This window comes from Netta rufina, assembly GCF_964035555.1.
Source record: "Netta rufina genome assembly, chromosome: 1".
In the NCBI taxonomy this organism is placed as follows: domain Eukaryota; kingdom Metazoa; phylum Chordata; class Aves; order Anseriformes; family Anatidae; genus Netta; species Netta rufina.
This window is the reverse complement of record NC_140123.1, coordinates 142,397,975-142,411,352: the sequence shown is the minus strand read 5'-3', so window position 1 is coordinate 142,411,352 and position 13,378 is coordinate 142,397,975. Positions and strand designations below refer to the sequence as shown.

The 13,378-nt window shown below is 44.0% G+C and overlaps 1 protein-coding gene across 1 annotated transcript in view; it reads right to left on the bottom strand.

Moving 5' to 3' along the window:
* Positions 1-13,378, bottom strand: part of CACNA2D4 (calcium voltage-gated channel auxiliary subunit alpha2delta 4) — a gene marked incomplete at both ends in the record, with an annotated part of 112,839 nt that overhangs the window by 64,666 nt on the left and 34,795 nt on the right. Inside the window, 6 exons of the mRNA XM_084303707.1 lie at positions 275-336; positions 3,942-4,013; positions 7,335-7,421; positions 8,833-8,907; positions 11,014-11,094; positions 12,192-12,269. Coding sequence (XP_084159833.1) covers positions 275-336; positions 3,942-4,013; positions 7,335-7,421; positions 8,833-8,907; positions 11,014-11,094; positions 12,192-12,269 — 455 coding nt within the window. The remainder of the gene's footprint in view (positions 1-274; positions 337-3,941; positions 4,014-7,334; positions 7,422-8,832; positions 8,908-11,013; positions 11,095-12,191; positions 12,270-13,378) is intronic.

Below are 13,378 nucleotides of genomic sequence, written 5' to 3'. Positions count from 1 at the left end.
CAACATTTTTGGCCAAAGATGTAAAGTTCAAATCAACAATAACATGTATCAAATCTATGACAATTTCAAAACATTTTGGATGTGAAAAAAAAAAAAAAGTTTAGCTAGATTTTTTTATCATTTTCAGTTTGTGGGATTACGGGAACAAAGCAATCAGTTATTCACACTGCTCTACTCATGAGTTATGTTTTATGACCATTTTAAAGACCAATCTCCCAACCCTGATGGCAGGCTTCTGATGCATTGTATTGGTGACGTGTGAGCCCATGCTCACCTGAAGGGTGTGCCACTGATGTCCGTGAAGAAATAATCATTGGTGAGGAAGAGAACTCGCTTCTGGAATGAGAGAAAGAATGAGAGAGTGAGAGACCAGCTGACAGACCAAGGTCATAGTGGTGATGGTGACCTGGGATCCACATCCCCAGGGTTAAGCAGAAGCAGGTGATCATCACCAACACTTTGCACCCCTCTAGGACTGTCCAGAGGCAGGGATGAACATGTGGTATTCAGCATATCCAGCAACTCGTGACTTTCAGGGTCCAGGCAGCCACCCTGTCTTTCCATCTAGGTCTCCAGTTCAACCTTTCTTTTCTCTAGAGGTGAGCTGGGAGGAGAGGCAGGACGGACACCCTACCCACTGCATCAGTGGGCAGCTGGGGACAGCTCTTGTCACTCCTGTGGGAAATGCTGAGATTCCTGACACTTCCCTCCATGCCAAACGGGGACAAAACATTAACATATTCCAATTTTGTTAAAAAAACAACACCAGCAAAAGAAACAATTTACATTTTCGAATGAAACAAAAGTGCTGATTCAAATCCAAGACATTTTGATTCACACAAAAATATTTGTTTCAGACTGACATTTCAACTCAAGACATTTCAGATTTTTGAAAGCTGCTTCAGAACCTCAGCTGCTTGCCAGACTGGCCTTTTCCTGTAGGAAAGTGTTGATTTCAGTGGAACTCTTTTCCAAAGGAGAAAAGTTGTTGGAAAATTTTTATTCAACCCTTATGGCAGTATATGAACCCTAATATGTTTAAAATCCCAGCCCCAGCCTGAAAACGAGGTGAGAGGATGTGTGTGGGAGACAGGGAGTGAATACAGAAAGCTCACTGTTCCCCGGGGAAAGCTGCACCTCCTCGGGCCGTGCAGCTGCAGAAGAGGTGTGATGCACAAAGGGCAAAGCCAGCGCCAGCTCCGCAGCGTGCCCTGAGTTAGTGCACATGGCAGATGGGGGAAGGAGATGGGGTTATTTTTTGGTGAGGAGGTGGCAGGCAGCTCAGCCCCTTCTCTCCCTTCTTTCTCCCTGCATGGCAAGTGCGTACTGCAACACAACTGGCGCAGCAGGGGCTGAGGCTTGTGGGAGGCAGGCAGAGCTCTCTTTCTGCAGGATTGGGGAAAGCACAGCCTCCCCAGGACAGCTGTAGGCAGCACCGCTCACCCATGGGAAGGGGGAGCAGCAGAGCACCCCGGAGCCAAGCAGGGCCGAGGACAGCCAGGCAGGGCTGCGCCATGTGTAGGTCAAGTGTCTGCATTGTGGCTGTTTGAGGCAATCACTCCTGACTAGTGGCCTTATCACTGGTTTGCCACAGGCCTACCATTTGTCCCCTAGCAGAAAACAAAAGCAGGTTTTGCCACCAGATTTCTCCAATGACTGCCCTTTGTCTTTGGACCTTATTTTCCCTTCTGTATCTCACTCCGCTCTCAATACCTCCCCGAGATCAACCCGTGGAATTTCTTTTAAGTGGCTGACAGAATAATTCCTATCCACTTCACTCAGCCCTTCTCTCTGCTGACTGCCTCATCCTCTCTGTTTGCAGGCTCTGTCAGCAATTTCTTTGTTTCGGCTGCTGCTCTGCTTCATCAGCTACCACAGCACTGGTGGGAATTGCTACGTTTTGCTTCGTGTCCCTGCTCCGCGCGTATTCAGATAATAGTAAAATGGTGACTTGCTCAGTTTCAGTCTCCTATTATGCTTCATAAAGCTTGCAGACTAAAACAGGTAATATCTCTTACCAAGGCCTTTTTTTTTTTTTTTTCCCTGGGTAGGGGAACAGAAAGATATCCCTAAAATACTGAACTAAAAAGCCACCTTTGGATGACTCAGAAGGTATGTTATTGAGGGTGCACAGAGAAAAGGTGAGAAAAGAGGTTAAGTTAGAGCAATAAGCAATCTAGACTTACAAAGAATAGATCTTGCTGGAAAACCCTGATTGCTTTTCTGACAGCATAACAAAGATAATGGATGAAGGGAATAAGGGACATGCAATGTATTTGGGTTTATATAAAGCACTTGAAGCAGCTTTTCATGAAATTTTATTCTAAAGACTTAATTAATGTGGACTTAAATAAAATGTGAAGTGAACCAACTGCAGTACTGTAGCCAGAAAGAAGCAGTAAACAACAGTGCATCAGGAGAAAAAGATCTCTTGAGAGGAACAGACAGACTGTATCTTAGGAGCCATTATGTACAGTGATCTGTAAGATAAAATAAATCACTGTTTCTCTGTGTACTGAGAAAAAGTTCCAACAACCCAAAATATTAGAAAGATGGGACAAAAAGAAGTGAGATTTGGGGAAAAAAAAAAAAAAGGAAAAAAGGCAACTGGAAAAAAATAGCTAAAAAACATGGAAACTGGGGGTTGGAACTAGGTGAAGGGGGATCGGAACCAGATGATCTTTAAGATCCCTTCCAATCAAGCCATTCTGTGATTCTATGAAATATAGGCAGTAATTCTGGGTCAAATGTGTGATGGAGAAAAATTTGAAGGGAGAGCAGAAAAGAAGTTTGGGGCTTCCTGTTCAGAAATATCCTACTGCAGAGAAACAAAGCTCTCTACAGAGCAACAGGGAAACTGTGCTCAAATAATTCAGTGAAGCTCTGGTACTTGTGTAAAAGAAATGATACAAGAGACAAAGGGAATAGAAATAATTGCTGAACTGATTGGACTGAAACGTAAGTATTTCAAATGCAGCTGTTGGGGAAGGGCGAATCCATTGACAGTTGATGGTTATAAACACCAAAAATAGAGACAGATAATTTAGTTATAAGGTCTAGCCATACAACCATCCAGGGGAAACAGTGGGGTGTCTTCACTGGGAAAGAGCATAATCTCAGCAATGGCTGAGTGCTCGCTTTATTGGAATTGCATGGGAGCAGCTCAGCCAGCCTGATGGCTGAAAAAAAGCCTGTCTACAAAAGATGGAAAATTTTCCTCAAATTTGGAAGACTTCTGGGCAGTTAAACTTGCAGGACTCTGGAATACTTCCTAAGAGGAAATGATGGAAGCCAAATTCTTTGGGAGAATTAAATAAACCCGAATGAAAAAGTAGCAGTGAACCTAAATGTACAAGTCCATTTTGCTCTGATTCCAAGGCAAGATGTATAACCCTACATTAGAGCTGGTAGGGAACCTTCAGAAGTCTCCATTTCACTAGGAGTTTTCAGAAGATGCTTGTAAATATTTGCATAGAAATTTAATATCAGACTTGGATAAAGAAAATCTCATTCTGACAGAGTGAAGAACAGTTTTCTTGAGTGCGTTTGGGTAAGGAAAGGGAGTCGAAAAAAAGCCTCCAAACCTCTTTCTGTCTAGATCAGCTCAACATGTCTTCCCCTCCTCTAAACTCTTGAAGATCTCCGATTCATTTCACAGCCCTATAAACAATGTACAAGACGATTTTTTGGCTTTGCCTGGACAGAGTAGGGAGCTGTGAGGCATTTCCAGCACCTTTGCACAGACGGAATGCCGGTAGGTATAAAGAGCACTTCTAACGACGTTCTATTTTATGCCTTTAGCACATGTGTTATATATGCGGTGAAACAATAAAATCCTCACACTCTGAAATGCTGAGCATTAAAACCACATCCTTCATGGTTCTTCAGCATCCATTTCCCCTCCCTTCCCTCCACGTGACCCGAGCCTGATAATTTCTTACCCCCTTATCCACAGGGACCTTCACATCCATAGAGAGGTAGCCCGTTTCCCCATTGATCATGGCAGTTCTCAGCTGCAGAGGTGAACGAGATCAACATTAGCATCTCTAGGCAGAGCAGGACAGGAATTAATAGAGCTGCTTGACATTAATATACAGGGGCTGTGACAGGAAAGAGTGACTGTCATTTTTTTTTCTCTTCACAGCTTTCTTGCTTCTTTTAAGCTGAAAACCTGTTCTCAGTGGTCAGGATCCTTGTTCAGTCGGTAACACGGAATAATAATGGCTTATGCTGAAAGCTTGTTGATATGTCTTTTGAGCTAAAGGAAAGGACCTGGAAGCTATGAAACTGACAGTCCACATTTCAGACTTCACCATTTGGCAGCCAGCAAGTCATTAGCACCGTGCTCCGAGAGCCTGAAAGAAGAGACACCTGAGAAACCCGCTGGCTCCCCCAGACCGAGTACAAAGCTCTTTGGCATCTTTTAAAACTGATTTATAAATTATAGGCTGCATTCAGCACCACTTCTGAGTTCAGCAAAGCAGCTGTTTAACACAGCAAAGCAAGGCTGTGTGATAGCCAGGGAGGCAGTGAGAAGACCACTTCATTCAATTCAGGTTCCAAAGGCAAAATGTAATTTTCACAGTGACTCCCAGCCTCTTGCAAGAAAGAGCCAGGGAATTTTTCCATAAGTGCAGAGGGTTTGACTTCAGGTCCAGCCTGCCAGAGCATATCAGCCTATTGCTTCAGCCTGGATAGAAAAAAAGGTGGGAAGTAGCTTATTCATTCACACAAATTGCTTCCGTACTTCCAGAGACAAGCTTCCATTCAGGTGCTGGCCAGACTCAACTGCAGTTGCTTTACAAGGCCACAGCTCTATTTATTATGGCTGTTTGATGTGGGTTATTTACAGACCTAGAATATAAAGCCTGTGTTTTCCAAGGCCCATGTCTTGGAAATCAAAACACGGCCTGGTTCTGTAACTCCTTTCTTGCTAAGAGAGTTTGACCTCCTGCCAGAGCCACGGCATGCTCTGTTCTGGCCTGAACAGCCTGCGGCAATTTCTCTGGATTCTGGGTTTAGTTCGGTTATTGCTGTTTCGTCCAGATCTTCTCGAATGCCAGCCATCTTTCCTTGCCCCATGAGGCAGTGGAGAAGTAAACCAGTGGATATGAGATCTCCTTGGATCTCCTCAGCTCCAGCGCCAGGCCTGTGCCCAGTGCTGAGGTGACAGTGTCTGTAGGTCAGTGGCACAGCCCAAGCTTGCTGCTTCTTCCTTGACAGCTTCTCCTGCATGGAGAACTCAATCAGCCACAGTCCTGGTGTCTGGGAGTCCCTGTAATGCTCAGTCCTCATTACACAGGACACTGCTGGCAGCGGTCAGCCTTCACTTTGACAAATGTGTAGCCGAATTTGGATGGAGGGGTTGTTTGCTGCTGACTCCTTTCCCCTGTCTACTCATGTGGTTTCAAACCAGCACAGACATACGGTTTACCTGGGAGCTCTCATAACATCTAGGTGTTTGGCCACTCAGTCTCAACTTCTTTGCAGGCTAATTTCTTCTTCAAATGTTCTGTCAAGGCTGCAGAAACTTGTTTGGGTGGTAGCTTCCAGACTGCTGGGCAGGACCCCACAATCCCTGTTCCCTTCACGCTAAGAATAGCCCCGTGTAACTTTAAAAGCAACCCCAAACTTCCTTGCTGCCCATCTGCAAATAGCACTGTTGTACATGAATTTCTGTTTTACAGACAGTGCTGTGTTCCCTCCCTTTTTCTTTTCAGCAGCTGGCTGTATTACACATCATTAGCACTTGGGCATATTTTTCCAGTCTGATTTTGCTGCTTATCAGTGTTGCTGAGATTATACTGCAACTGATGTTGAGTCTGTCATTGATCTAATACCATAGCTGCAAATCTGAGTGTTGAAACGTTGGCATCTTTCTGCTGCAGTGGGTGTATCTTGAGAGACTCTCAACTTGCTGAAGTCACACTGCAGATATCAGTGACTGCAACCTTTCTTTCTTCTGGAAGATGCAGTACAGGAACACAAAGTGGCTTTGTTTTTTATGCCTCTTTTGATATATATTTTCACTCCGGATAGTTTTATTCTGATTGCCTAAGGGCAGAAACCTTACACTGCATCATATCTGCATTCAGGTATCAATGCTTTTTTTTTTTTTTTTATAAATTTTGTTGTAAAATAGCAAACTGTAGAGAGGAATATCTCTAAAAGCGTCTTCAGTGGCAGAGACATTAGTAAACCCAGAAAAAGACATAGATAACCTGTCAAGTTCACTGCATGTAAAATCTCTTATTTTTGTCTTACTTTCCATGTCTCACACACAGTCCCGTTGTGTTTTCTTTCTCAGTCTGCCACCCTTCCACTTGCTGAGTTCTGCCGGTGAGACCCTTTCTGCTTGCCCTGTGCTTGCAGCAGTAGCTGCTGTAATCCTCTTGCTGGACACTTTGCTTGTCCCACCTGTTTATGTGATATCTATAGCATCAGATCCCTTTATCTCAGCAGTCTCCCCTGTAATCCAGAAGCATGTGTCCCACAGCTAATTCTATTTTACTCCAAATTAATTTCTTACCATAGCATCTTAAGTAGCTATTCTCTCCTAATTCTTCTGAGTAAAAGAAAGCCAGCTACAGAGGAACCTTTCTGCCTTCTCGTTGTATCTGGGTACCCAGTTCTGAAACACTGCAACATGCAGCTGTTGGGGTGCACACTGTTTCTTGCTTACTACTTTTTAATAATTTTGCTTGAGAGAGTAAAAAAGGGATTTTCTAGCCATTTCCCTCTGTCTGCTATTGTTTTCACTGCTTCCAAAGATATGCAATAAGGTGTTTTCTGGAAAACTGTTTTTCTCAAGTGTTTATATTCCTTATGCTTTTTGTCTATTACCAGAAGTGACCGCAAAGCTTAGTCTCTTTTGGAACTGCACGTTCTTTCTTGCTGCAGATCTCATTAGTTGAGCGGTTTCAGCTCTATCTCACATACTACACAGATGGGCAACATCATGGGATGCCTCCATACTCCTGAGCTATTTTGGCTTTGTGTTAAGCTATGTGCAGAGGTGCAGCTGCCAGCACCGGCATGTGGGCCAGGTACAGACAGACCAGCTCCCTGGAGCATCCTCTGACTGCTTCTTTCCTCCTGCCAGCACTTTCTCTGCCTGTTCCATGGGAAGGAAAACGTGTACAGAGAAGGAAGGCAAGCATTTTGTAGGTGAGCATCATTCTTGTCCTCTTGTAGACTACCAGTCTCTCTTAGTCAAGGGCCAGTTCTGCACAGAAAAAACAGAAGTGCCCTTTCCCTCACCCTCATTCCATGCAGGCAACACAGTAACCGAAAGAAGGGTCTACAAAAGTCTAAATTCACTTCCTGATACTCACTATTTCATCCTGGTCTTCCCATTCCACTTCTGAGAGATCTACACTGTTGTAGTTTGGCTTAGGCTTCAGTTTCTTTCCTTCTTTATACTGGCATTTATTAAAAAAAAAGAAAATAAAAAAAGAGAGAGAGAGAGAGGATAAAATAGGGAAAACCACCCCAGTAAGTGGTAGATAACTTTTTAAACTAATCCTTTAAGAACTTAGTATTAATTTCTAATTTGAAAAATACGCATTTTTCAGTCTCATTTATTCTCTGACTGGGAAGCAGTGTTTGGGTGCAGGTACCTTCTCAGTCCCATGCCACATATCTCTTTATGCAAACAGTGCAAAGCTGGGAGAGTTCAAGTGGGAAAGGTTGTGTCAGGAGTAAGGGACAGGCAGGAACATAGGTGAACTCGCAGGTAAAAGCTACAGCCTGGTTTGCGAGAATATTCAGCTAAATAGATCAGTACAATATGCTTACCTCCAGGAAATATTTTTTTTTCCTCCACAGCTAAGAGTGTAATCCCATTAACACTATAATACCAGCAGGAGATCTTTCCTGATGGGAATTAAGCTTTAGCTTCACTGACAAAAAAGTAGGCTTTTCACCTCAGGTTAACTGATGGAAGAGAGCTATTTCCCTCTAATCTTACTGGTGAAGAAAAAGGTGTGAAGTAGACTAAGAGAGGCCAATTTCAGGTGGAGGATAAAGCAACGACCTTGCCTAGCTTTGCTTTGCCTCATCCTGGCAACATGATGTGAAAGTTCTCCTCACATAGTGAAGTAACTACCCAAGTCTGAGGTCTCTCTGTGCAAAGCTGCCTTTATGAAGACAGCTGGTGTGAAGCCCTTGTGGTGGCAATTCCTCTTGCCAGTAACCACATTAACACCTATAAGCTGTGCGCATGGAGATTTGTGCAGACAGGCATGTGTATGAAACAGAAAACGTATTGCATGCCTGGGTAAGAAAGCCCGTAGTGTGTTTGCAGATATGTGCAGGCTGGAGTTCCAGGTGGCACCATGAAGGAGAAACATCCTTGTGTCCACTCTGAGCCTTAAGTATTTGCAGCACACTGGTCCCTAACTTGTTTCTGACATCCCATGTTACCAGGATTTGTGTTACTCCACCTTGCTAGCCTCAAATTCCCCAAATTTCCAACGCTACAGCTGCTGGGCAGCTTTTAGTGGGGAGATACCCATGCTGAATCTTCCTGTAGGAGATGTGCCTGAGTGAGGGGATTTGGTTTTCCAGTGGAGCCTTGCATGCATACGTATACATGTGCCCACAGTACAGCAAGTGCCCAGAAATACAGCACCCACATACAGAGAAGACAGGCAGGGTACCTCCTGCTTCACACACATGTATACATAATATGCACCTATGGGTGTGGCATTGATTTCTCTGGCCCTCATATTCCTAGGGCCCATATATCAATAAAACATGAGAAATCAGGATCGTCCCTGAAAGCTGGTGTTCCCAAGTCAGCAAGGATTTCCAATTTACTGTTATACGTACCAGAGGGCGGAGGTCTGGGTGAGAAAGGATGTAGCCATTGTTGGTGTTCAGAAAGGCGTAGCCGTGGACACCCAGCTGGAGGAAGAGAATAATTAGCTCTGTTTTAGCTAGAAGCACCGCTGTGTAGTGGCTGCTGCTGATACCCTGGCCCCATCAATATTCAACAGGATTTTCTTTTTAAAGATATCGACCAGCAGAAAACAGGCTCCATCCCAACCCTTTTATCCCTGCATTTCTGGCTGCTTGGAGAAGACTGGCTGTGCTCGGGTGCACACAGGGATGGGCAGGTAGCCCATCTCTGCACACAGGCAGGGAAAGACACCCTCTTAGAGCCTGACCAGCCTCCTTAGCAAATACCACCAAGAGATTTCCATGAGAGCAATTATTCAGATCAAACCCATACATAATACAAATTCCAGCTAAAGCCTGAGTTGCTGAAAACCCATGGATAGTCCGTGCTTGCCAAAATATGAGGTGTCTCAAGGAAAAAAAGAATGGTGAAGTTTTCTATCTTCAAAAAAACGTAGCAACTTTATATTCCTATAGAAACAATCCTGGAGGGATAACAACAGGGAAGCAGGGAGGTAAGTCTTTCACAGTCCGCCTGCACTTTTTTGGAGGGAATGAATTACATATCACACATATGCCAGATCAAAACTCTGGACTTTATATGAAACTTTTTTTTTTTTTTTTTTTCAATCACATAGAGCTCAACTCAGCGTGGCAGAATGAATCCAAGGACTATGGCAAACTTCCTTGTTGGCCTATTAAAGATGAAATTTCCCAGCCCAATAAGTGGGATCATAAATGTATGAGCTCTCAAGGGCTTTGGAACCAGTCCTTTGTAGCACATATGCCAAAGGATTCAAGCTGAGAATATGAGGTTTATGAACCAGTCTGGAACTGAAAGAGCTTCTGGGAAGTCATGTCCTGCCTCTGATGTAAATAAATCCTTCAAATAATTTTCTCTTCTTCCATGGCACTACTTGGAGGAAAGGACAGCGTCCCTTCTTGGCTCAGAAGAAAACTTATTGTGACATATGGCTTTTGAGTGACACAGGGGAAGGAAGATGAAAAGGTATTACTAGTATTCTACAGAAAATAAACATGTATAAGAATTGAAGCTCCTAGACAAGACTTCCCCAAACCTAAACCAACTAGCTTTTGCCTGCTGAGCACTTGCACCCTGATGCTCTCGGTTTCTGGGTTGCCTGAAGGGCCATTTTCAGCAGCTACATGCAAATAGTCCGCAAATCCTGAATCCAGATCTGGAAGCACCGTGCAGATGCATAGCTTCTGACAGCACTTCCAGTCCTGCAGGTCTCTAGTGACCAGGTTTTGGACAACTGCCTAACTGGTAGCTGTTGTCTAATAGTTATTTAAGAGAAACTGAAAACTTGAAATGATGGCTCAAACTGCCTGATAACTTTGGCAATCCTCAGATGTGCTTGGTCTCCTGGTATGGAGAAAGATTGAGCAAAAGGTCACTGAACACAACTAACAGCAGAAACCAAACTAAACAGTGCGTCTCTGGGGTGTTTTCCTATGGATGAACATGAACATACATGTATATATATTAAGATATATTGATTACAGAGCTACAAGTAACTGTTGGAATAAATTCTGGACAGCAAATACACTGTCTAGGTACAGCAACAATGAGTGAGAGCCAACCTCCTGTACGCTGTCCTGCCAAGAAGTCTTCATGCTGATGTGGAGAAAAAGACCTTCTGATACGGCAGAACTGTTCGGTCTCTGAAATGAATTCAGTACTGTTTTTCTGCCAAGAATATTGACAGTGAAACTTGTTTATTTTTTGCCAGCTGGTATGGCAGCTGTTGTCCACTGGGAACTGGCTATAAAACATTACTTCTTCTGAGACAGGCTATCAGATCCATATCATCTCTGAAGGATCCAAGCTGGTGACCACAATGGTGCAAAGACTCCGTGACCAGTGGTGAATCCACTGGATCATCCAGTCCTTGTGTTTCTGAAACAGACTAAGCCTTTCTAGTGGTGAATGATTTCATATGTATTACATGCACCACCACATCCAACTGCTTCTGCTTTATGCTCATACTTCTTCCTACAGGAGGAGGAATGATTTTTCAGAATCATGCCCGTGGAAGAATGACTAGTGACTTTGCTGTGTACAATAAAATTGCCTTATCTCAGTCTTACCTTATACCGTGGAGCAAGTTTTAACAACTCTCTCAGGGGCACGTCAGAGCCCACCACACCCAGCAGTATGCCGTGAGATCTCTTGAAAACAAAGGAAAACCCATTTTCAGAAGCAAAACTTCAGTAGCGTTCTGCCTGAACACACACTGTTGCCTTCCTACTGACCTTTCTTGTGTTCTCTCTAAGCTTATGCACATTCATTCAAAGCCAAATAACATACTGTTTGTGGAGAGAAGTATTTCTACTACCCAATACTAGTCTGCATTTTTGGTAATGATTCAGAAGTAATATAAAATGACTGGCAACATGATTTGATGGCAAAAATCTGCATTCAGTGTGCAATTCAGTGTAAATAACAAAAAGGACAAGGCAAGCATGCAAAGAAATTTAGCAAGCAATTGCTCACAGGACCTAGATGAAGACTTTATTCCTCATACAGCAATGGTGAGGTAGAAGATGCCATTTTAAAATGATGCTGAGAAGCTAGAAATGGTACAGAAAAGACTGTCTAAAGGGTTTCAAAATGCCCTTATCAAAGACACCAAATTTTTTCAACCTTTTTATCTTATCAAAAGAAAGACAGGTTTGACTGTATTGCAGTGTAGAAGATGCTTCCCAGGAGAAAATACCAAGGGCTATAGCGTTTTTAATCCATCAGAGAAAGTCATTATGATGGGAAAGTGAAGCCAGCCAGACTCAAAGTGGAATTTGGACACCAGTTTTTAACAGGGAGTGAGAAACCACAATGGAGAGCTCAAGGCTGGATGCCTTTCTTCAATGACACTTTTGCCAAACACAGGTTATTGGGCTCATGAAGGACTGTCTATATGAAATGTAGAGGTCTGCAATAAAATGTACAGACTAGACAAGGTAATGATCCCTTCCAGCCTGAAACTTTATGGGTCTGTGAATTAGGCTGGGTTTGAAAATGGAAGGGATAAAAACAGGGAGAAGTGTCATATTTAAGAGGTATTTGGAAGAAATAGCATTCAGAGGAAATGGCAGGCTATCATTTCAACAGACAAGTTATCATCTGCACATCCTGTCCAAAGTCTGCCATGGTCCCTGAAGGCCAGGCGGTCTGTCAGAGGTGCGCTGGCTCTAAAACCCAACAAAGGTCTGCTGCAGCCCTCCACCTCTGCTGGCGGGAGGCAGAGCAAAGCCCACGTTGCACTCACCGTCTCGTTCTTCTTGCTGAAGACCGGCATAGCCACCGTTGTCATGAGCAACAGACTTTGAGCCTGAGATGCAAAGAGCTGCCACAGAACAAGGAGCCGTGTGTTAGCAGGTGCAATACGGCAGATAACCCGAATGAGAGGCGCTGGAATTCCCAGGGAGCCCAGATGTTGGGTACAAGCAGACACCTCCTCGCCTCCCACGCCCCTCCGAAAACAGATGGCAGCACTTTTCAGTACTCTGTATCCAAGAGGCTCGTGGGATGGATGCTTGCTCATGTGGGGTGATGAGGATGGGCTGAAAGCCAGCAAAATGTGTTGAGAACCTGTAGAAATGGTGGCACCATGTATACCCACCATAGGCAGGAGACATTAAAGAGCTGTTCTGAGGAGGAGACAGTAATGGGTGTGTAGACATGGGTGCTTATGCAACAAGTGTAAAAACCACCAACACATGGAGCACAGAATGAAGAAAAACAACACAAATATGAGCAAAATCACAAACAGCATATTCTATATTGCAGACACATGAATAGCACGAATGACAAACAGCACAGGCAAATATTTAAAGGGCACAAATACACACACAGCCTGCTTATATAAACTTGTCACTCAGGCATCTAAGCATAGGAAAGACGGAGGCAAAATCATGATACAAACAGGTACAACACAGTGAGCTGTCTCTACAGCAGACACAGGACATGCACATGCAGTGGGGTAGCAGAGGCTCCCAGTACTGCAGATGCTCTAAAAACACACAAGAAATGAGGTAAAACAGGCAAGACACATGCACAGAAGTCTCCCAGGTCTGCCTAGCACTAAAAAGGGTTTATTCCCTCAAAGCCAGTAGCATCTCCCTTCCATTTCTCCTTTGGTCAAGTAAGCAGCGAGGCCAGAACTGGCCTCTATCTCCATTCGTGTGCATGCTAGGAGCCATAAAGCAGCCAGCCAATGATCTGTGCAGTTGCCTGATGGAGGTTTGAGCCTGGTATCTTGAGTTATTGCTCTGGATGCTTCTGAGTGGAAAATTCCTGTTCACAGCCACACTCTTTCTAACACACACCAAGTAACTGTGTCCAGCACTTACCAGACACGTGGAAGAAGAAATCCAGTGAGCTAAGCTACTGCACAACACGGACACCCCTACTTTGGACCCACAGCACAGCTCTCCAGTACATCCAGCATTGCCT